The sequence below is a fragment of the Capra hircus genome, chromosome 17 (assembly GCF_001704415.2).
Source record: "Capra hircus breed San Clemente chromosome 17, ASM170441v1, whole genome shotgun sequence".
NCBI classification, from domain to species: Eukaryota; Metazoa; Chordata; class Mammalia; order Artiodactyla; family Bovidae; genus Capra; species Capra hircus.
Window position 1 is genome coordinate 55,400,420 of NC_030824.1, and position 24,053 is coordinate 55,424,472.

At 39.1% G+C, this 24,053-nt stretch overlaps 1 protein-coding gene across 1 annotated transcript in view; it reads right to left on the reverse strand.

Annotated features, from left to right (window-relative positions):
• INPP4B (inositol polyphosphate-4-phosphatase type II B) overlaps nt 1-24,053 on the reverse strand; it is a 736,226-nt gene that overhangs the window by 279,137 nt on the left and 433,036 nt on the right. Inside the window, exon 8 of the mRNA XM_018061563.1 lies at nt 22,824-22,903. Within this exon, the coding sequence (XP_017917052.1) occupies nt 22,824-22,903 (80 nt within the window). The remainder of the gene's footprint in view (nt 1-22,823; nt 22,904-24,053) is intronic.

Here is a 24,053-nt window from a genome sequence, read left to right on the forward strand (position 1 = left end):
TGTTTTTGACAAAGTTAATCAGTACAATGGAAAAAAACTTAGTCCTTCCAACAAATGGTATTAAAACAAACATTCACCTGGGAGAAAAAAATGAAATATTACTTAAAACTTCACAACTGAAACCAAGGTAACAAAACAATGGTTACTGACCTCAATGCAAAACAAAAAATATAAAACTTTAAAAGGAAGACAAAGAAGAAAAGTCTTCATGAACTGAGCTCTGTCAAATTGTTCTTCACTATGACACCAAAAGCATGATCTAAAGAAGAAGAAAATTATAAACTGAACTTCACTGGAACTGACAACTTTTGTTTTGTAAAAGACACTTTTACATGAATAAAATGACAAGCTATTGACTGCAAGAAAACTATTTACAAATCATGTTTCTGATAAAAAAAAAAAAAACTTGCATCGAAAAAACACAAGAGCCTTCGAAACTCCACAGCAAGAAAATGAACAGTGTAAAAAACAAATGGCCAAAGTTCAACAGAAGTGTCTCAGGAAAGGATATGTAGATAACAAATAGCCCGTGGAAAATTGTTCAACATCGCTGGCCATTAAGAAAATGAAAATTAAAAGCACTATGAGGCATCAATCATGCTGTATCTTAGAATGTCTGGTGAGGATGCAGAACCGCTGAAACACTGAAACACTGCTGGTGGGGAAAACAGCACGCAGTTTCTAACAGAGTTCAACACACACTTAACATCTGACTCAGAAATTCCAGTTCATTTGAATCTGTTCTGATGAGATGGATGAAACTGGAGCTGATTATACAGAGTGAAGTTAGCCAGAAAGAAAAACACCAATACAGTATACTAACACATATATATGGAATTTAGAAAGATGGCAACGATGACCCTGTATGCAAGACAGCAAAAAAGACACAGATGTGTATAGCAGACTTTTGGACTCAGAGGGAGAGGGAGAGGGTGGGATGATTTGGGAGAATGGCATTGAAACATGTATACTATCATGTAAGAATCGAATCACCAGTCTATGTCCGATGCAGGATACAGCATGCTTGGGGCTGGTGCATGGGGATGACCCAGAGAGACGTTATGGGGTGGGAGGTGGGAGGGAGGTTCATGTTTGGGAACGCATGTACACCCATGGTGGATTCATGTCAATGTATGGCAAAACCAGTACAGTATTGTAAAGTAAAATAAAGTAAAAATAAAAATTAAAAAAAAAAAAAGAAAGAAATTCCAGTCCTAGGTGTTTACTCTAAAGGAATGAAAACTTAAGGTCATGGAAATACCTACACTTGAATATTTTAGCAACTCTATTCATAATCACTAATACTGGAAACAATCAAAATATACTTTCATATGAATGGTTCAACAAATAGTTGTACAACCATATCATAGAGTACTACTCAGCAATTAAAAAAAATTATTGATATGCACACCTTGATGAATTTCAAAGACATTAGACTGAATAAATGAAGCCAGTCTAGGAGGGATCTGTAATCTATGATTCACTGACTGTCTCAGAAAGCATTTCTCTATGGTGATGGAGAACACACATCGTGGTTGTGAGAGACTGGTGTGGGTGGAGGCGTGAATCATCAGGGCAGCAGAAGGCAGTTTCTCTGCGGTGACGGAGCAGTTCTGTATCCTGATTGGGGTGATGGTTACAAGAATCTTTATATGTGTTAAAATTCACAGAACTGTACAAGAATAAAACGTCAATTTTACTGAATGTTCATTTACTAAATAGAATAAATGAGAAAAGACATAGCTGTTTTCTATGGTAATGAATGAATAATAAATTAATAGCCATTCAATCTGGGAATACAAAACCAAATTACTAAAGGTTATTCCCTTCCATGTGAACAAAATATTCTAATTTGTGACAACATTTATTTGTAATGATAGAGTCAAAGCATCAATTTATCCCATGTCTTGTGCTTCTAAAATATCTGCTGACATGAAATGCCATGTGCTAGAGAAAAATGTTCTACCTGAACAATGTGGGGTGGTACTTCATCAGAGATTGCAGAGCAAAATGCTCTTGCAGGAGAGGCAATGAAATTTCCAAGTCAATGACGCTTATTCATGGGGTAAACCAATGGCCACTCATGTCTGAATTTACTCATGTTTAGGCCTACAAAAGAGAAACTATTGCTAAGGTTTTCTGTTAGTTTATGTTATTACATTTATTTGTTTGAATTTTAAGAAAAAAAAAATGTCAAAAGGAAAAGAGCACTACAAAATCAAGCAGAGACCACTGGAAGAGGAAGAGAATAGTAGCAAGAAAGGAATTACAGGACATTATATGTAAGATTGCTGTGGAAGTCCTACTTAATGCTGACATTTAAAATACAAATATTTCAAAGACCAAGTATAAACAACACCGGAAGACAGTTAAGCAATTTTTTTTTTTTTTTTACTAAAAATGGAAATGCTTCTACAGCAAAAACTCTTTACAAGAATGGTTTGCAAATGTCACCAAAAAAATCAAAATATTCTAAGCCACTGAAAAAATTGCAAAGATAACAGGCCTGGAGGATTAGAGGATTTGATAATTAAATAATTAGTATTAAATGCTAGTGATGGGTCAATATTTGCTATTCAAATTTTGAATCATATATATTTTATTGGATTTGTGGTGGTGGTGGTGTCTAAGGTGTGTCTGACTCTTGGGACTCCATGGGCCGCAGTGCAGCCTGCCAGGCTTCTCTGTCCGTGGGATTCTCCAGGCAAGAATACTGGAGTGGGTTGCCATTTCCTTCTCCAGGGGATCTTCCCTATCCGGGCATCAAACCTGTGTCTGTCTCCTACATTGGCAGTCGGGTTCTGTACCACTGGCACCACCTGGACCACACACACCCACACACACACACACACGTGCGTGCATGCGTGCTCAGTCGATCAGTTGTGTCCAACTCTTTGCAACCCTATGGGCTCCAGCCTACCAGGTTCCTCTGTCCATGGGATTTCCCAGGCAAAAATAATGGAGTGGGCTGCCTGTTTCTTTTGCAGGGGATCTTCCTGACCCAGGGATTAAAAATACATCTCCCTTATCTCCTGCACTGGTAGGTGGATTCTTTGCCACTGAGTTACCTAGGAAGCCCATACACACAATATATATAATATCTAGATATGTATGAAAGGCCTCTTTAAAACAATGCCATTTGAACAAATACCTAAACAAACATATAAGGAAGTGAGCCATATATCTTTCTTAGGGGAAGATCTTAAAGACAGAAGAAGCAGATGGTCTAAAGGAACACTGTGGAACACAGTATTCATATTCGAGGAAGAGCAAACATATTGCGGCTAAAGCTGGGCCGGTAGAGAGACAGGACTAGAAGACTAAGTCGGAGAGCCTCGCATTAATTTTACATTGCTGCATCAGTTCAGCTCAGTTGCTCAGTCATGTCCGACTCTGTGATCCCATGGACTGCAGCACGCCAGGCTTCCCTGTCCGTCACCAACTCCTGGAGCTTGCTTAAACTCACGGCCATCGAGTTGGTGATGCTATCCGACCATCTCATCTTCTGTCGTCCCCTTCTCCTTCTGCCTTCAATCTTTCCCAGCATCAGGGTCTTTTCCAATGACTCAGTTCTTCACATCAGGTGGCCAAAGTGCTGGAGTTTCAGCTTTAGAATCAGTCCTTCCAATGCATATTCAGGACTGATTTCTGGTTTGATCTCCTTGCAGTCCAAGGGACTCTCAAGAGTCTTCTCTAACACCACAGTTCAAAAGCATCAATTCTTCAGCGCTCAGCTTTCTTTATAGTCCAACTCTCACATCCATACATGACCACTGAAAAACCATAGCCTTGACTAGACAGACCTTTGTTGGCAAAGTAGTCTCTACTTTTTAATATGCTGTCTAGGTTTGTCATAATTTTCCTTCCAAGGAGTAAACATCTTTTAATTTCATGGCTGCAATCACCGTTTGCGGTGATTTTGGAGCCCAAAAACATAAAGTCAGCCACTGTTTCCACTGTTTCCCCATCTATTTCCCATGAAGTGATGGGACCAGATGTCATGATCTTCGTTTTCTGAATGTTGAGCTTTAAGCCAACTTCTTCACTCTCCTCTTTCACTTTCATCAAGAGGCTCTTTGGTCCTTCTTCACTTTCTGCCATAAGGGTGGTGTCATCTGCATATCTGAGGTTATTGATATTTCTCCCAGCAATCTTGATTTCAGCTTGTGCATCTTCCAGCCCAGCATTTCTCATGATGTACTCTGCATAGAAGTTAAATAAGCAGGGTGACAATATACAGCCTTGACGTTCTCCTTTTCCTATTTGGAACCAGTCCGTTGTTCCATGTCCAGTTCTAACTGTTGCTTCTTTACCTGCACACCACAAACCCAGTAACTTACACCACCACCCATTTACCACCTCACAGTCTCTACAGATGAGAAGCCAAACCAGACCCTCTACTCAGGGTCTCATAGGACTGAAGCCAAGATGCAGGCTGAGCCGCACTCACACATGGAGACTCTTCGGAAGAACCCACTTCCTGGCTCATTCTGGTAATTAGGGGAATTTATTTCCTTGTGGCTGTATGACGATGGTCCCCATTTTCTTGTTCATCCTGCAACAGGTATGAAGGACAACCACTTGGCAGGGCTTCAGGGGAAACAGTCAGCTTCCAGTTAAAGAGAAATGATTGGGGATAGGGAATAGGGCTGAGAAAGAAGCTCAAGAATCAGAATACAGTTGGGGAGCAGAGGGCGCCAGCGCCAGGGAGTGGACACACAGGCAAAATGATGGGCAGCTATGTGGATGAAAGACGTAGAGAATGGAGCGGTAGACACCGCGGGGGAAGGAGAGGGTGGGATGGATTGGGAAAACACTGACCTACACACACCACCATGTGTAAAATCAATGGCTAGTATGAAGCTTCGGTACATCACAGGGAGCTCAGCTCGGTGCTCTGTGATGACCTAGAGTGGTGGAATGGGCAAGGTGGGGATGGGAGGGAGACTCAAGAGGTAGGGGATATATGCATAGGCTTCCCAGGTGGTGCAGCGGTAAAGAATCTGACTGCCAATACAGGAGATGCAACAGACTCGGGCCCGATCCCTGACTTGGGAAGAGCCCCTGGAGCAGGAAATGGCAACCCACTCTACTACTCTTTCATGGAACATTCTAAGGACAGAGAAACCTGGTAGGCTACAGTCCATGGGGTTGCAAAGAGTTGGACATGACCGAGTGCACACACACAGCTGATTCATGTGGTTGTACAGCAAAAACTAACACAATGTTGTAAAGCAATTATCCTTTAAATTAAAAATATATATATTAAAAAAAAAGATGACATAGGAATCCAGGTCATCTTACAGTACAGGTCAGCTACAATAAGGAAACTCAGTTTGGCTAGGCAAATAAATACTGGCAGCTAGTGCAGCAGTGATTAAAATTACTCTACAGACCTGAAATTTCCCATTTTCTGATTTTAACTTGTTCTGCTTACCATCTTTATAATGCTTTACTAAATCATCAGGTAATTATTTTCGAGGTCAAAATGTGACTAACCCAGAGTTAAAGGAGTCTAAAGATTTCTACAGAACTTTTCTTGTTAAAAGGAAGAAAAGCAATTAAAGCAAAATTCAAGACACGCTACTATATGGAAACAGTTCACTGTTCACTGTGTGTGTGCTCAGTCATGTCTGACTCTTTGGGACCCCATGGACTGTAGCCTGCCAGGCTCCTCTGTCCTTGGGATTTCCCAAGCAAGAATACTAGATTGTATTGTCATTTCCTTCTCCAGGGGATCTCCCAGACCCAGGAATTGAATTTGCATCTTCTGCATCAGCAGGCGAATTCTTTACCACCAAGCCACTTGGGAAGCCCCATGGAGACACTATACTGCTTTTATTCATGCTAAATAGATTCTGAAGATCAGCAGGAATAAATCAAATGTTCTGTATCAGTGTTTCAACATAAAGTACTCGAGAAAGCAATTACTTGTTCTTCAGATGTCTCCCTGTTAAAACATTATTTTAAAATTTCTGATTATAGGAAAGCATATCTATTAGTAATTAAAATATCTTTATCACATCATTCAAAACAATCCATATAAGGAAACAAATGGACTTTGGTATTTGGCAGCTGCTGCTGCTGCTGCTGCTGCTAGGTCGCTTCAGTCATGTCCGGCTCTGTGCGACCCCATAGACGGCAGCCGGCCAGGCTCCCCCGTCCCTGGGATTCTCCAGGCAAGAACGCTAGAGTGGGTTGCCATTCCCTTCTCCAGTGCATGGAAGTGAAAAGTGAAAGTGAAGTCGCTCAGTCATGTTCAACTCTCAGCGACCCCACGGACTGTAGCCTTCCAGGCTCCTCTGTCCATAGGATTTTCCAGGCAAGAGTACTAGAGTGGGGTGCCATTGCCTTCTCCGGGTATTTGGCAGACTGACATGCTAACAGAAAGTAGAAAGACAGTAAAAATTAAGTAACAGAATTAAAATTTTCAATTCGAGTGATTGTTCTATATTCTTTTGTAACTATTTGAGAACTGAATTGAAGTTTGTGTTCCAAATAAGTTTCACTAGCTTTCAACTGCCTTGGATTCAGCTATTTTCTCTTATTCTAAGATAACTCCTCAGAACTTAGTATCAGGATTGCATAAAATCAGAGAATGCTTAGAACAGAACGTAAGCTTAAGAATCACCCAATTCACTCTGTAGAAACTGAAGCCGAGAGAAGCCAAGTGAAAGGCTCACAGCCACCTCACAAACCATCAGTAGTGCTGAGATTTGCCAAAGAACAGTAGAACCCAGAAGCCCATATCTGGGGCTTACTTGTTGCACGCAGCATCTAGTTCCCTGACAAGGGACCAAACCTGGGCTCCCTGTAATGAGAGCCTGGAGTCAACCACTGGACTACCAGGGAAGACTCCCCCCCTTTTTTTTTTGGCCCTAACTTAAAAAAAAATATATTTCTGAAAACCAAAAAAGGAAATTGTGGTAAATTTTAAATGTATTTATTTTCAGCTTCTTGGTCAGTAAGTTGATTGCCTTTATCTGGAAAATCCTTCATAATATGAAATTTTGGTCGAATTCTCACTAGCCCACTCCAAAGCCTGGAGGAAACTTGCTTTCTGAATTACCTGATCTTCAGAGCAATAGATATTTTGAGATAGTTCCACATCTTTCTATTTTTTGGGCCATGCCTCATGGCATGTGGGATCTTAGATCCCCGACCAGGGATCGAACCTGTGTCCACTGCAGTGGAAGTGTGAAGTCTTAACCACTGGACTGCCAGGGAAGTTCCACCACCTCTTATTTTAAACTTTTTTCTGAGGTGTCTCATAGCTTGGACCCTCTCCTTCAGCAGCATTATCTTTCTCCCACATCTCTGTGTTTGGAGGTACCTTCTCTGTGTACTGAGCGAATTGTTTCTTATAAGCATCGCCACCTCCTTCCATACAGAACCTGCAATGTTCTGATACATGGCATGCTTCCCAAATACTTCTGCTTTGAATTCCTTGTTTTCTCAACCATAACCAAGGATTCATTTGGTTCCGTGAAGAATGGAAAAGCTTCTTTCTGCCGCTCTCTTCAGAGGCCCCCAGAGTTTCTTTCCAGTGGTAGTTCTCAGGTGAACTGAACTCAATACAAAATATCTTCACACTATACTTTGGACATTCCTGAGTGTAAGTTGCACAGGCTATCACAGTATCTTCAACACAGGCATAAGAAAGCTGACAAATGAGCTCTCTGTATCATGAACTATCACCCCATATTTGAGAATGAGCTCTCTGTACCATGAACTATCACCCCATATTTGAGAATGAGCTCTTTGTATCATGAACTATCACCCCATATTGGAGTGTACTGTATCTATTTGGGGGCTTTCCCAGTGGCTCATGTGCCATTATGAAATGCTGCTTCTGCACATTCTCAGCCTCTCCTGTAGCTTCAGAATTGCCTAAGATTCCATTCTTAAAATTAGTTCCAGAAGGAAACCCTCCTCATCTCTTAGAAATGCATGTCTTCGCTTCTGACTCCATCTCTGTATGGAAGGTAGCAGGTAGAAAGTCCGTAAAACTTTCATTGAGGAATGTACCTGTAGGATGTAAAGAAGGAAATCCACTCTCCAGAAAATATACACTTCCATTTTTTAAATTTACCTGAGCCCTGAAACTCAAAGCTCCAATACTTTGGTCACTTGATGCAAAGAACTGACTCACTGGAAAAGACCCTGATGCTGGGAAAGACTGAAGGCAGGAGGAGGAGGGGGCGGCAGAGGATGAGTCGGACTCGATGGACATGAGTTTGAGCAAGCTGCTGGGAGTTGGTGATGGACAGGGAGGCCTGGCGTGCTGCAGTCCATGGGGTCACAAAGAGTCAGACATAACTGAGCGATGGAACAACAAGTAGCATCTTCGAAGTCAAAGGACTTACAAAAATAATCTCTGAGAAAATAAGAAAATTTCATAACAAATATAATGAAAAAAATTATTATTATTTTTTTTTTTACCATTTCCTCCCTATAAGGAGACTTCACATAGCCTTTATTATTGCAATATATTTTTCAAATGAACTTGACAGGAAAGAAAACATCACTTGAAAAGTATTTGTTTCAAGGACTAGTGGGGGTTCAAGGAAGAAGAGATAGAAAAAAAAAAACAAAAAGGGGGAGAAAACACTTTTTTTTTCCTATTAAACTATAAAGGGATTCTTTTCTTAAAGTCCCTCCTACAAATCCATAATCTAAGCTCATCTCAGTGTCATTATTACCATTAGTAGACAGATGAAGAAATGTAAGCAAAGTAATTACCTTCTGGCGACAGTAATGGCATTCTAACTTCCCAGTGTTATAATCACAGGCCAATCCTTAAAGTACTTTAAAGGCCATATCACTGGGTCATAGAAGCAATTCATGTTTACTGGTACTAGAAGCAAATCTCCATAGCCCAGAAATTCAGACTAGTTGGCAGACTGCCCAACAAACAAGCAAACCCCAAAACTGTTAAGAGACGGTCTCCTCCTTACTGTGTAAGTCCTTGGAACATCTTCAATTTGATTCTAGATAAGAGAAAAATAATTCCCACTGTACACCATTTCTAAGTTTAGGATCGAAACTTTTAAACCTGCTTCGAATTAGAGAGACTACATTGATGTAGAGGGAGATTAAAATAAAAAAATATTCTCGTTATCTGGTCTGGTCTTCAGGGGACAGACGAGGATTAGACCAAGTTTATTACAGCACCCTAAATTTGGTTTTAGCAATCCATTTTATATTGAGTTCTAAAGGAATGTGTTTACTGCGCCATTTGCATGTGTGAACATCAGACAGAAGTAGCATGCAACACGTATCTACAAGTAAAACCGGTCATTCTATTTGTTTATCATGTTGTCACACATGCTAAGCAGCACTTAGATCAGGTCTATTTGAACCTGGGTCAGTGATTTCAATTGATTTATAAACCTATTTTATATTCAAGACAGTAAACTGTTCCATAATGTAATAAACTCATCAGTGCCAGACAAAGTGTAAAAAGAATCTTTAATTATCTAACATTTTCTATCAAATTCTAATAAGCTTAAGTACCTAGGTAAAGGGACCCAATAGGTCACCAACAGGCTGGGCCCATTGCTAGAAGCCACCGACTCCTATTGTAGTACAGCCTTGAGAAAAAGCATGTGCTTACCCTGGTATTAAAAGTAATTAAGTGAAGCAAAATCAGTGGGCCCATTCTTTCTTCCCTTATTCTACATCTTTTTATCTGTGATCTCATCTTTCCCTTCTGCCTTCTTAAAATCTTTTATCATATGACTTTGAATATTTTCTAGCTTTTCTATCTTCCATTATACAATTGTATTAATGCTTGTCTTCCTTTCCCTGACTCAGTTCTTCATCTACCTGAAATCTTAACTGCAAACACTTTCATTCAACTGCACTATTACTCTGAGGCACCATGCTATACCACAGAACAGCAGACATTAGTGAATTTCACTTGATGGATTAGGGTAGAGACTCCCAGGCTGGAGCACACTATTGGGGTAACTGTCTATAGTTCTGCAAGGATGGTACCTCCAGCGCTGCTCAATCATATACTGTAAAACTGACAGTGTGTAAATGGAAAAGCAAAGTCAAATCTCACTAGGAACACAGTTAAGAACAGTGACCTTCAGTGATCATTAAGCCTGTTAACTGCAGCAGGAATAATGAGTTCTGACCTGCTTCTTCAAAAGCCTGATGATAGGAAAATGGCCAATTTGGTCTTAGAATATTGAGGAACCTGGGAAGAAGACCAGCCCCTTTCACTGACCCTCCTGGAGACGTCTAACTCGAATTAGTTCACTAATGAATATGGAGAGTGAGTATGGAGAATGCGAGGGACTTCAGATGGGTAAAATCACCCCAGGTAAGGGATACAAAAAGAAGGACAGAAAATAACAGGACATCAGTGTGGGGAAGAGCCTTGGGAGCTCCATCTACGCATACAGACAGTACTGGCTCCCCTGTGAGCTGAAGTTTTGAAACCGAGCTCGAAACCCTGAGAAAAGGACTTTCCAAAGAAATATGGGGACTCTGACTGTGCCTTTATGAAGTGTTATGGGCACATAAGCCACTATAAACAACAAAGGAGGTGGTGATCAGTGTCAAGGGTAATCTGTGTGGCTGCAGGTGAAACTGAAAAAGCACTTACTATCTTGTATCTCCTGGCTGAAGTTTTTGCACACTTCTGTTCATGTTCATGTGGGGGAGGGGAAAGTAAGAAATTTTAAGGCAGAAAAAGAGCATAGTCATACAAAAATTGTAGAAAAAGATGAAAATGGATGCTGGGATTTCTAGTTGTGGCTATAGTTAAGGTACCTAATGGTTCTGGGGCTTCCCAGGTGGCACTACTGGTAAAGAACTGGCACTACTGGCAGGGGACAGAGGAGACCCAGGTTCAACCCCTGGGTGGGGAAGATCCCCTGGAGGAGGGCATGGTGACCCCCTCCAGGATTCTTGCCTGGAGAATCCCATAGACAGAGGAGCCTGGCAGGTTATAGTCCATGGAGTCTCAAAGAGTCAAACATGACTGAAGTGACTGATCACACAGCCCACAATGGTTCTGAGTTTAACCAGGAAAGGACAAGCATAAGTTCAGTTTGGGGCAGCTGTAATATTAGGTGATCATGAAAATAAGTGTGTCTGCACTTAGGCAACCTTAAAAAGAATCTGTCAAGACATATAGATCAATGGAACAAAATAGAAAGCCCAGAGATAAATCCACACACATATGGACACCTTATCTTTGACAAAGGAGGCAAGAATATACAATGGAGTAAAGACAATCTCTTTAACAAGTGGTGCTGGGAAAACTGGTCAACCACTTGTAAAAGAATGAAACTAGATCACTTTCTAACACCGCACACAAAAATAAACTCAAAATGGATTAAAGATCTAAATGTAAGATCAGAAACTATAAAACTCCTAGAGGAGAACATAGACAAAACACTCTCAGACATAAATCACAGCAGGATCCTCTATGATCCACCTCCCAGAATTCTGGAAATAAAAGCAAAAATAAACAAATGGGATCTAATTAAAATTAAAAGCTTCTGCACAACAAAGGAAAATATAAGCAAGGTGAAAAGACAGCCTTCTGAATGGGAGAAAATAATAGCAAATGAAGCAACTGACAAACAACTAATCTCAAAAATATACAAGCAACTTATGCAGCTCAATTCCAGAAAAATAAATGACCCAATTAAAAAATGGGCCAAAGAACTAAATAGACATTTCTCCAAAGAAGACATACAGATGGCTAGCAAACACATGAAAAGATGCTCAACATCACTTATTATTAGAGAAATGCAGATCAAAACCACAATGAGGTACCACTTCACACCAGTCAGAATGGCTGCGATCCAAAAATCTGCAAGCAATAAATGCTGGAGAGGGTGTGGAGAAAAGGGAACCCTCCTACACTGTTGGTGGGAATGCAAACTAGTACAGCCACTATGGAGAACAGTGTGGAGATTCCTTAAAAAATTGCAAATAGAACTATCTTATGACCCAGCAATCCCACTTCTGGGCATACACACCGAGGAAACCAGAATTGAAAGAGACACATGTACCCCAACGTTCATCGCAGCACTGTTTATAATAGCCAAGACATGGAAACAACCTATATGTCCATCAGCAGATGAATGGATAAGAAAGCTGTGGTACATATACACAATGGAGTATTACTCAGCCGTTAAAAAGAATACATTTGAATCAGTTCTGATGAGATGGATGAAACTGGAGCCGATTATACAGAATGAAGCCAGAAAGAAAAACACCAATACAGTATACCAACACATATATATGGAATTTAGAAAGATGGCAATGACGACCCTGTATGCAAGACAGCAAAAAAGACACAGAGGTGTATAATGGACTTTTGGACTCAGAGGGAGAGGGAGAGGGTGGGATGATTTGGGAGAATTGCATTCTAACATGTATACTATCATGTAAGAATCGAATCGCCAGTCTATGTCCGACGCAGGATACAGCATGCTTGGGGCTGGTGAACGGGGATGACCCAGAGAGATGTTGTGGGGAGGGAGGTGGGAGGGGGGTTCATGTTTGGGAATGCATGTACACCCGTGGTGGATTCATGTCAATGTATGGCAAAACCAATACAGTATTGCAAAGTAAAATAAAGTAAAAATAAAAATTAAAAAAAAAATAAAAGTAAAAAAAAAAAAAGAATCTGTCAATGACTGTAAAAGAGAGAGTAGGTAAAGTCACTTCTTTTCCCTTTCCACATACTCATGTGTATGAATTTCACAGATGAGTATCTATATAGGCCAGGACATGGACATAGAAAGCCGTGGGGTTGACATGCTTACTGACTGGGGTGGGGGATGGGAGAAATAGGGGTGGGAACTGCATGTGGATGGGGCAGAAAGTATGGAGGTACAAGGCATGTGTGTAGGAGTGAGGGGTCATTTGGAGAAGATCATAGACCTGTCTATAGAGTCATGGATTAGAGGACACATTCACAGTGGGGAAAAGTGGATGAAAGCATGTACAAGTCTCTCAAAGATTTCTCTGGGAAAGGCTGGGTTGTTTATATTGTTCTGAAGCAGCATTTTCCGAACTGTGCAGCTGTTTTCCTTGGAACACAGTGTCTATTTGTATATTGCATGCATGCGTGCTAAGTCATGTCTGACTCTTTTATGATCCATGGACTGCAGCCTGCCAGGCTCCTCTGTCCATGGCATTCTCCAGGCAAGAATACTGGAGTGGGCTGCCAGTTCCTTCTCCAGGGGATCTTCCCGACCCAGGGATCGAACCTGCATCTCTTTGGTCTCCTGCATTGGCAGGTACATTTTTTTTACCACTTGCGCCACCTGGGAACCCACATTGTCTGAGCATTTGTTCTAAGAACATTCTTTGGAAAAAGATGATATAAATGCATCCAAAGCAGCAGAAATTCAGGGTGATAATGATGAAAGTGGCTTTGGTAACTACGGGCAAATCCAATATAAAATTTTCAGGTCAAATATAATTCCTTGCAGGCCTAATCACTCTTGTAAATTATCTTCAAAGATAAATGAACTCTCAAACTTCTTAAGCAGGTAGGTTTTTGTGTACAGATATTAACTTTATGTGATTTGCATTTTAAAAGCGGACAAATTGAGGAGCTATTGAAGTGTACTCTAAGTACGCGTTGTATCTTCAGTGACTAAAAACTCTAATTTGCAATCTGACAAATACGACATCTTTTGAATAATGCAAACTAAGGAAGTGCTAATTGGTTTCCATGGTCATATCTCTGGCCTCATGAAAATGGATTAGGAACATAAAGAAAAATGCAGACTATAGCACTGCAGAGCGATTTAAATTATAAATGAAAGACAGGCTACGAGGATGAAGAGGGAAATAATAATACTGATGATGGTGATAATTTTAGTAATAGGTGACGGGCATGATGAACATCTGCTTTGCATCAGGTACTGTTTCAGATGCGTTGGGTACCATTTATCTAATTCTCATCTGGGTGGGAATAACGAAAACAACATCAAAACCCCTAAGGCTAGAGAAGCTGATCAATAAAAGAAAAACAAATAAAATCCACAACTAACATTTATTGAGCACTTACTATGTGTCAGGAACTGTTATAAACATTTCACGTTAGTAATTCACGGGAACCGAGGCTGTCACATGGCACCACTGTCACCCCCATTTCACAGATAAGAAAACTGAGTCTCAGAGTAATCAATCATGCTGCTAGGCAATAAAAAAGCCTGGATTTGGGCTTAAGCATGTCTCTAAACCCCAGACTCTTTCTACTCTACTATCCTAAGTCCACAGTATTTGTATGCTTTGCAATCTCTAATTTTATAATAAATTAATGTCATGTTGTCAGTTTATTGCAAAGTGGCTCATGTTACAGCCTTCCGATAATTTTAGGTGGTCTTGTTCCTAAACGGCATTAATACAGTTACATATAAGAACAGAGTCAGCTTCAGAAGCAAAGAGCCCTACTTCTGTTTTCAGTGTCTCCTCCCTTCCTTTTCACACTCCAGTCCCGAGAAACATCACTTGAATTTATTTCTGTAGACATTTTATCACAGATTCAGCAATAAAATGCATCAGTCAACTCTAAAAGAAATTGACATTCTGTGTCACTTTTACGAATTTCTACCCTGATTTCAATGCTATATTGCTAAACTTTCAAGTCAAAAAAATTTTTAGATTTTTCATAACTCTATCAGAATGCTGCCTGTTTCAACCAAGCAAATACTTTCCCTAGATCTCTTGCTGGTATCTGGTATCTGATAAGAAGCCAAATCTCGTGTCAGTGTAATTAAAGCCAGAATTTGGAGTTCAAGGAAGCACCCGTTCTTCAGATAATAAAAATGTAATGTTCAAAGGTTAAATCAGTCTCTTTGCCACTGCCCAATTTAGAGATTTGTAGATGTCACATTTTAAGAAAGACCTTCCACAAACTAGGTACGTAAACTGAAGAAAATGTTAAGCTATGGGTAAAGGAATTAGTAAGTTCAATGCAAGAAGAAAGGAAAACAATCTTTATAGAGTGTTTTTCTCTAACACATGGCAATGCGTGGAACTTCACTGCCTTTATTAATTACCCAGAGTCACGGTGGGAGGGAGGTTGTTACTACTCCCGTTAACAGATGTTAGAGGATAGACAACATGCCCGGGGTGACACAGCTGGCGATACAGCTGGGACTTGAACCCAAGGCTGGTGGGAAAGTCAGGTGCTCTTTCTACTGTTAATATATTACACTACTTCACGAGGAAAAAAGAAAGGAGAGGGGATTTACAACTGGGCAGAAAAAGCTGCTTTCAACGTGATCATAGAGAAAACAATGGAGAAGAGTCAAGATCTGTGAGAAAGCAAAATAGCCTTAAAATAATATAAATGTATAAACATGTCTATCCATACAGTCTAAGAGGTATTTTCATGAATATGCACACCAAAAAATGTTACATAAAATAGGAAAAAAGAAAGTATAAGTTCACTGTTAATTTCTTTCAGAGCCCTTCCCACACATCTGTATATTACAAAACACAACCCCATATGTCTATTGTGAGACTTCTCCTACTTAACACCATGAAGGAAAGCTAGGAATAAGCAAGAAGATAAAATCTAGGACAAATAGGAACACTTTTCTAACAATGATCTGTTGGAAAATGGGAGAGATGTATGACCTCCTGAGTTTGAATCTCAGGTCACTAAAGGGGCCCAAGAAGAAGCTGAGGTGTCAATCTCTCTTTTAGTCTCTAAACACATTTCATTCTAAAATTCTAAACAAAATATATCCTCTCTAGGAAATCCTTGATGTCAAGAACCCCTCTTCTAATTACTATGCTGCCCCAGCTGTGTCATCTTAAGAAGTTATACTGCTGTTACTCCGTTTGCTTGTAAGAGAAATAATATCACCTTTCAGGCAAGGTTATCAGAAAATTCAATATGGTAAGATATTTGAAATGCTTAATCCATCATAAATTTCAGATAGTGTTAGTTATATCTTCTTATTCCCAGGTGGCGCTAGTAGTCAAGAATCCACCTGCAGTGCAGGAGACTCTAGAAATGCAGGTTCGATTCCTGGGTTGGGAAGATCTCCTGGAGGAGGAAATGGGAACCCACTCCAGTATTCTTGCCTGGAGAATCCCATGGACAGAGGAGCCTGGCGGGCTACAGTCTATGGGGTCTCACAGAGTTGGACACGACTGAAGCGACTGAGCAAATCACCCACAGATCTATGAGGTTCGGGTCAGCGTCTTGAAGGAGCTTCGGGTCTTCTTTCTGAATCATGTCAAAATCATGGTGAATAAAGCATTCCAGTGATTCGAGGCGTTCCACATAAAAGTGCATCTGAATCCAACATGAGTGTGCACTTGCTACTGATGAGCATGTTTTCTTGCTTGCTCACTCCCAAAGGAAAAAAATGCAGTGTTCTTACGCATTGCTTTCGGGGGTTAGGATGCGCATTGTTAGAAAATTCGAGGCAAGCGCATCAATTAACTTTTACATGCTATTCTTATCCTCAAACTTTTCCATCGGTGCCTTTCATAATTTTAGTAAATATCTCTTTAGTAAAATAATCACTAATATGCTATTGTCTCTCAAAGCAGGCTTTCTGGGCACCACTCAATCAATGTCCATTGCCCTTATTTAATATAGAGAATGTTTTAGACACGCATAAAAGTTACTGTGGTGAAACCAGAAGAATTTTTTGCAGTATTTCTACTTTCTGGTAGCTAGAAAAGCTAACTAGAAGTGACTTTTTAAAGAGAATAAAACATCTTCAAAATATACGTGACTGTTAAGATGCTTGCTTGTATACGATCTTATAAATCTCTGAAGTCCAAGTAAATGGTGATAAGAAAAGATGTTGTTATGAAAGTATTCATCACACATACAATTTTAAAGACGGCAGCTGGTGCTTAAAGTAAGCAATATTTGCATGTAGGGAAAGAGTAGTAGTAGGAAACCCATAAAGAAAGTTTAATTTTATTTCAAACAAAAAATAAATTTATCAGTTAAAACTCTATTGTCAATATATGGCCAAGGTTGGTCTCAGGTTACTATGAAGTTCAGATGCTTTCATGCATCATAGTAACAGACTGATTCTGACCCACTGCCTTACAGCCTATAGAACATGCCCTGGCTCCCAACATGCAAGATGCTGGTGACAATTACTTTTTTTTAAATTTTTTTATCACTCTGCATATGCTTGTGTGGAAAACTATATGTTACAGTCTAAGGAACCTCTCTTTAATATTGCTTTCTGCCCTTAAATGAAGAGTACGCCTTTGGGAGGTTCAGTTTAAAACATGTGGGCTTTTTTTTTGCTGTTGTTCCATTTTTAGAAACAAAACTGAAATATGTGTATGTACTGTGTGTGTGTGAGGAGGTGTTTTGCTTAATTTTATAAATTAAGCAAAACACCAAAAAATACAACAAAACTTTAAAGACTCCATAATTTGTATCTTACCATCTCTAAACACGTGCATTTGACAATGTAAAATAAATAGTAAAGGCTTATGAGAAAGTAAAAGTCCTACAATAATATAAACATATCTATCCATACAATCTATGAAGTATTTGCATGAATATGTACATAAAAATGTTACATAAAATAAGAAAAAAATTAAATACAGTAGAAGTTTATTATCTGTTTCTTTCATAGCCCCTACCATACATCGGTACATTATACACCAAATATCTATGCAGGATCACTGAAGTCTTATGTTGTACGTTACATGACAGTGCTACTGTATATGTGGAAGAAGTAATAAATGAAAAGGAAACATAAATTCTCTTTTTATGGGTAAACACATACTTCTGTATTCAAGAAAATTTTCTCACATCCACTATGATAAAATTACACAGATGTTTGCTTAACTTGGAGGGACTACATGTAAGAGATTACAAAAGAAACAACAGAATAGTTGTTAAGACGAGCTGAAAATTTCCCATGACAAGACAATGTGACCTACACTGAAATAAATGTGAATTCCAAGTAAGGCTTTCAGCTTTTCCAGCAAATTACAATCCATCACTCACTATTACATGTCTCAGATATGCTCTAATACTTAGGTTGCATAATGTTCACTAATTTAGGTGTCTCCAACTCGGAAATAAATGGCACCAGGTTCATATTTAGCATCCATAAAAATATCATGAATCAAAATCCCAGCAAAATATGTTTGAACCTCTACTATGTCACAGGCATTTAAAACTGATTTTTAAGATTAAAATATTAAGAAAAAATAATTGAGGTCCCTAAAATCTTCCAAAAGATAGAATATAAAGTAGAGAACAGGGTAAAGAGTCTATGGGATCATTTGTTTCCTATCAGGCAGGAAAACCAAAGCAGAGAAAGCTCTGGAGTCAGACCCAACTGCATTCTAATCCTACAGTCAGCAGCTGTGGAATCTTAGACAAGCTGCTATAAAACTGGGATGATAAGACTGCAGAAATTACATAAAAAAGTGTAGGAGAAGCACCCAACACATCCCTTGCTTGCTAGTAGATGCTCAATGAATAATGGGATTTTTTGTCATCATTCTTATTAGTAGTATCAACTGCAAAATATGAACTGCGTTGCTATTTTTAAAAATCTATTAAGAACCTATCACTATAGTTGGCATATGAAAAATTCATGATAAATGCTTGCTCAATGAACAAGAACTGAATGAATCTGAAGTGCGTGGAGATAGGCAGCAAAGGTCAGACAAGGTCAAATTATTGTGTTGGCTAAAAAATTCATTCGAGTTTTTGGTGACAACTTACAGGAACCCGAAGCTAAGCCAATACTTCTTATCTGTCTCAATTCTTCTGAGAAGGATTTCCTAGGAAAGAATTTTTACCCTCCCCTACTTTTTCTGCCTTTGTGATTGTCTACTTTATGAGTAACATAACTTTTCCTCTGACCTCTAGCGTCATTGCCAGAGAAAGATCTGCTTCTCCATTCTGTTGTTAAGTCATTGTTCTAAATTTTGGTTTCTTACAATTCCAAAAGACTCAGGTTAGGTTAGCAGAGCAAGTAATTGTTAAGTGCTTGATCAGTAAACCAGGTACAGGGTCATGGTTCTGGGGTGAGAAGAGATTGCCCAGGTTTCCCTCAGTCTCCACTTATCCCTAACCTAGCAGGCTGATGCTCGCTTACTCCATCACGGCTAACATTCCTGAGTTCTCCACGGCCACTGGGACTCATCAGGTCTTCATTTGCTATAAAATGAGTGGTGAAATCAACGTGGAAGACACCTTGAACAAGTGGTCCTTGACCTGTGTCCTTGCTTTGTTCTGCCATTACTAAATCACGTAATGTGTGACATGTTTTAACTAGATCTCAGTTTTCTCTTCTGTCAAAGGAGACAAAAAGTGGGTCACTAAGAGCCCAAGTCTGGGCTACCCTGGCAATCTAGTGGTTAAGACTTCACCTTCCAATGCAAGGGATGTGGGTTTGGTCCGTGAAGGGGAGTTGGATCCCACCTGTCTGGAGGCCAAAAACCCAAAACATCAAAGCGGAAGCAATATTGTAACAAACGGCCCACATCAAAAAAAAGAAAAAAGAAAGATTCCAAAAAAACATTTTTAAAAAAGAGCACAGGCTTTGCACACAGAAATATGCGGCTTCACCCATTGGCTTTGCAATGTAACAGCGTTGTAACTTTGTGCAAATTACTTACCTTTTTCTATACCTCAGTTTCTTAGTATATAAAATGACAAAAATCATACATCATAGGCTAATTTGATAAGGGTCAATGAAACAACATCTCTAACATACTCATCAGAGCATAAGACACATAATGTCTCACTCTCCCCAATATAAACAAACAGGTTTTAGTACAGTTTCAAAAATGCACTGTCATATTCCATGAAATTTGATTTAAGTCTATAAATAAGGCACACACTTTTTACCCTTTAAGTTTTCTGTGGAAAAATAATTTCACCTCAAACTCAAAAATCCCAGTTCACAGCACATAGGATGCAGTGGCCACATTAAACTATTAAACTCCATGAACCAACTTTGGGAGCTTTAAATCTGAATTATCTGAACTGAAGCAACCCAAAGGGACAGTGATCACAAAAAAACTAGACAGACTCTAGGGATATTTGCCATCCAAGAATGGTGCCGACAAGTATACCCTTATTTCTGTGACTTTTTTTTTTACAGAAATCTGAGAATTCTATTGCTTTAACAACAATGACTGGAGAACAGAAGGAATAAAAGTGAGATATTAGTATAAAAGCATTAAAAACAAAACCAATAATCAAAAAAAACAATGCTTCTTATCCTTGATCAAGTGGCATTGGTGGTAAAGAACTCGCCTGCCACTGCAGGAGATGCAAGAGACGTGCGTCCGATCCCTGGATCAGCAAGATCCCCTAGGGGGAGGCATGGCAATCCACTCCAGTATTCTTGCCCGAAGAAGCCCCTAGACTGGCCAGCCACAGTCCACAGGGTCGCAAAGAGTGAGACATGACTGAAGCGACTTAGCACGCAAGCACGTGTGCATCCCTGATCTAACACTTTTCTGACTCAGTACCTCAGAGGTTGCCAAGTCAGTGGAAAGAAGATAAATTACAATAGATGTAAAAACACAAAGCACCAGAAATCAACAGGTTATACTAAGTGTATAATGTGTCTTGTTCACAGGCAAGGAAATCCACAAATTTGGCAAAATGCAAAACGGGAAAAAAAAACCCAGTAACCTAGCCATTTCAAAATTTATTTTTTCTAGAAAATGCAATGTTTTGTTGCTCAATCTGGTTTCCTTTTATAAAATCAAAATCAAATAAATAAGAATCAGAAGTATACTATCAAAAGCGTCTTGATTTCCTGTAAATCTAGAACTATGTTACTTTTTTTAACCTAAGTGTGATACCTTAAACTAGATGTACCTGTTCCGACTCTTCCTCTAATTGTGTGTGTTTAGTTATTTTCCTCCCACTAAAGATTTCTTGGCTTCTGATATCTTTCCCAAAGCCAGTATCTAAACATTGTGCGGTGGGCTGCTGATATTAACAACAGCTATGATACAACCAATACTGCAGAGTGTTCAGCAAGGTGAGGAATAAAGTGTCATGCAGAAAACGTGTGACCCGCTGGTGATTCTCAGCAAGCTCAATGTCTGACGTCTCATATCATGAATCCGGGGCACCCAGGTCAAATCTGACTGCCATGCTAGATGGATAATAGAATATCAGTGACAATGACAGATAGACATTTTAGCTGGCACTTACACACTTCTTATGGAAAATAAACCACAGCAAAATTCTATCGGGAATAACATCACAAAACTACAAAGATTTTTAAAATGCCTTCCTCAATAAAAGACAACAAAAACAACAGCCAAAAGGAAGCCAAAGAGAATACGCCAGCCTCTGTACGAGCCATCAAAACCTATTTTTCTATAAAATTGTGAATTGCTTTAAATTATTTTAAATCATCTCTTAAGTCAAAATGCAAATCTGTAAGGATCAGGAAAAATCAGAAAGCACACAGCCAGCAGTACAGATTCCACCATAAACCGTGGCATCTACACTGAAATATATTGGTTATAATGAATCCTCAGGGTCTGGGCAGAGGGCAAACACACTTAAGACACATTGCCTTTTCCCTTATGTAAATCATCCAAGATTTACAAACAGTGCTCTATATAATTTTTATCTTTATATATACTGTATAAATATTGTAAGGTAGTATTCTCCAAGCATACATAATTTTAAAGTTATTATACAATTGGAAAATGGCATACTATTTTTTTCTAACTTGTAAGGAAGTTAAAAAAATGATTATTTAATACTCTTCTCAGTATTAAAATACTGTGCAACTTCCTAAAGATTGTTGTATCATCTTCTGAAATTGTGCCGTGTTGTGCTTAGTTGCTCAGTCCTGTCTGACTCTGCAACCCCATGGACTGCAGCCCGCCAGGCTCATCTGTCCTTGGGGATTCTCCAGGCAAGAATACTGGAGTGGGTTGCCATGCCCCTCTCCAAGGGATTTTCCCAACCCAGGGATGGAACCCAGGTCTCCTGCATTGCCACCTGGGCTTTCTGCCATCTGAGTCACCATTTACCATCCAAGCCACCATTGTAATCATCCCCAAAATCATACCTAAACCCATTGTGTGTTGCTATCTGAATCTGCTTTAACTTATGTTTTACATTTAATTGCACAGCAACAAAATAAGCTCAAAAAAGAATAATTATCATAAATCTGCCAGTTGCCTCTAACAAACATATGTCAAACCAAGAAACCCACCTGATTTAAAACGTAATTTTGAAACAGTATTTAATAACATGCCCATCATTTCTATTTACTTTCTTACTTTCAAAGAGTTTCCTCCCCTTATTTTTTTTGAAGTTTCATCATTTTTTGAAGTTTCATTTAAAGTTTCATCACTTTATTTTTTATCTTATATCGAAGAAGGGCTGCTTATAATATTACATTGTCTTCAAGGGTACAACATAGTGATTTCATATTTTTATAGATTACGCACCATACAAAGCTATTATAACACTGACTGTATCCACATGCTGTATATTATACCCCTATGGCTTATATAGTATATAACTGGTAGTTTGTACTGCTTAATATTTTTCACCTCTTTCATCCCCGCCCCACCATCCCTTCCCCTCTATCCGCCACTAGTTTGTTAACAATATCATTTTTGCCCCCTACAAGAACTGATAACCTTTGACCGTCTGAAACACAAACTTGAATATGAACTTGAATAATTGCTGTTTCCCGTTAACTTGCTGCAGTGAAGAACATACGCCATTTGAGAGCTGACATCTAAACATCTGTAAGAACTGTGACTTCTCAAACCCAACCAGCATTCCAGAAATATGCTGGGCTGGTAACTTTAATAGCATTGAGACCTACCTCAGGCTCAGAGCCAGCCCTTGCTCCTTGGACTTCAGTAGCTCCCCAACTTTAAAACTGGCATAGCCCAGGAAACTTCGCTGCAAATAAGAAAGAATGGTTACTATTAACTTCCAAGATCCTTAATATTTTGTATCACGACAATTTACACAAAATTAGTCTTTAGAAGAATGAAATGTTAACTCTATTAGCCCGACAGATGTTCCACTGACTAAAGTACAACCGTCAGTAACATAAATCTATTTCATGGGGTGAGATGGAAGGGGGTGTGAATTCATCCTTCTCATTAAAAACAGAGATGACGAGCCTGGAAAATAACAAAACAGCCAACAGAGAAGCCAGGACTTTTCCACAAACAAACTCCACCTAAGAAAACTTGTATAAAATAAAAGATTACAAAAGTTCAATGTTTACCAATGCTGTGCTTGTTCTGATTAGAATTCCTCAAGGCATGGGCAGCACTAACTTTGTATTCCAGATATGAGCAAATCTGTTAGTTGAAGCTATTTTTATGTGGGACTCTGTACAAGCTATAAATAGAAATGCTATATTTCTCCCCCATCACAGCAATGTTTAAAAGTATTTGTTTCCTTTGTTATTTCTACACTATCATGGGACAATTTCATTCCAACATGCAAAAAAGAATGGTACTTATTTAGTTACATTTTCTAAAATTGTTTTTTAACTCTATCATACTGGGTATTGGCTATCTATGAATATATCTACCTTCTACATTCTCTGACTCATAATATGAAGAATAAAACACTAAATTGGTTTTTCTTTTCCAGGATAAAAACCTTTCATCTCTTTTTAATATTCCTGGCTGCTTGTGATTTAAGAGTCAGAATATTATGGTATACCATAAATAGGATTTTTCATTCTCCTTTCAAGGTCAAGATGTAAACATGAAAATATCAAACCCATATTATTACCCACACCATTGCTGCCTAACACATTGCAATACTTTACAAGAAGTCCACACTACATCTTCCAGAACATTCTCTCTTCATATCTCTGTTGCCAGCCTGCCCTAAAATGAGATGCCAGGTTTAAGTCAACTGGGTCTTTTCAGAGGAAAGTGTGCAATTATTCCATACATAAAAGGCTGCACCTACACAAACTGATCACTGGCTATAGGGGAGAAAAGCTTCAGGTCAAAAATTTTCTTCTCTTTTCAAAGCTCTAACTTAGAAGAACTGGTTCAAAAGTCATAAAGGCAAAAATTTGAAA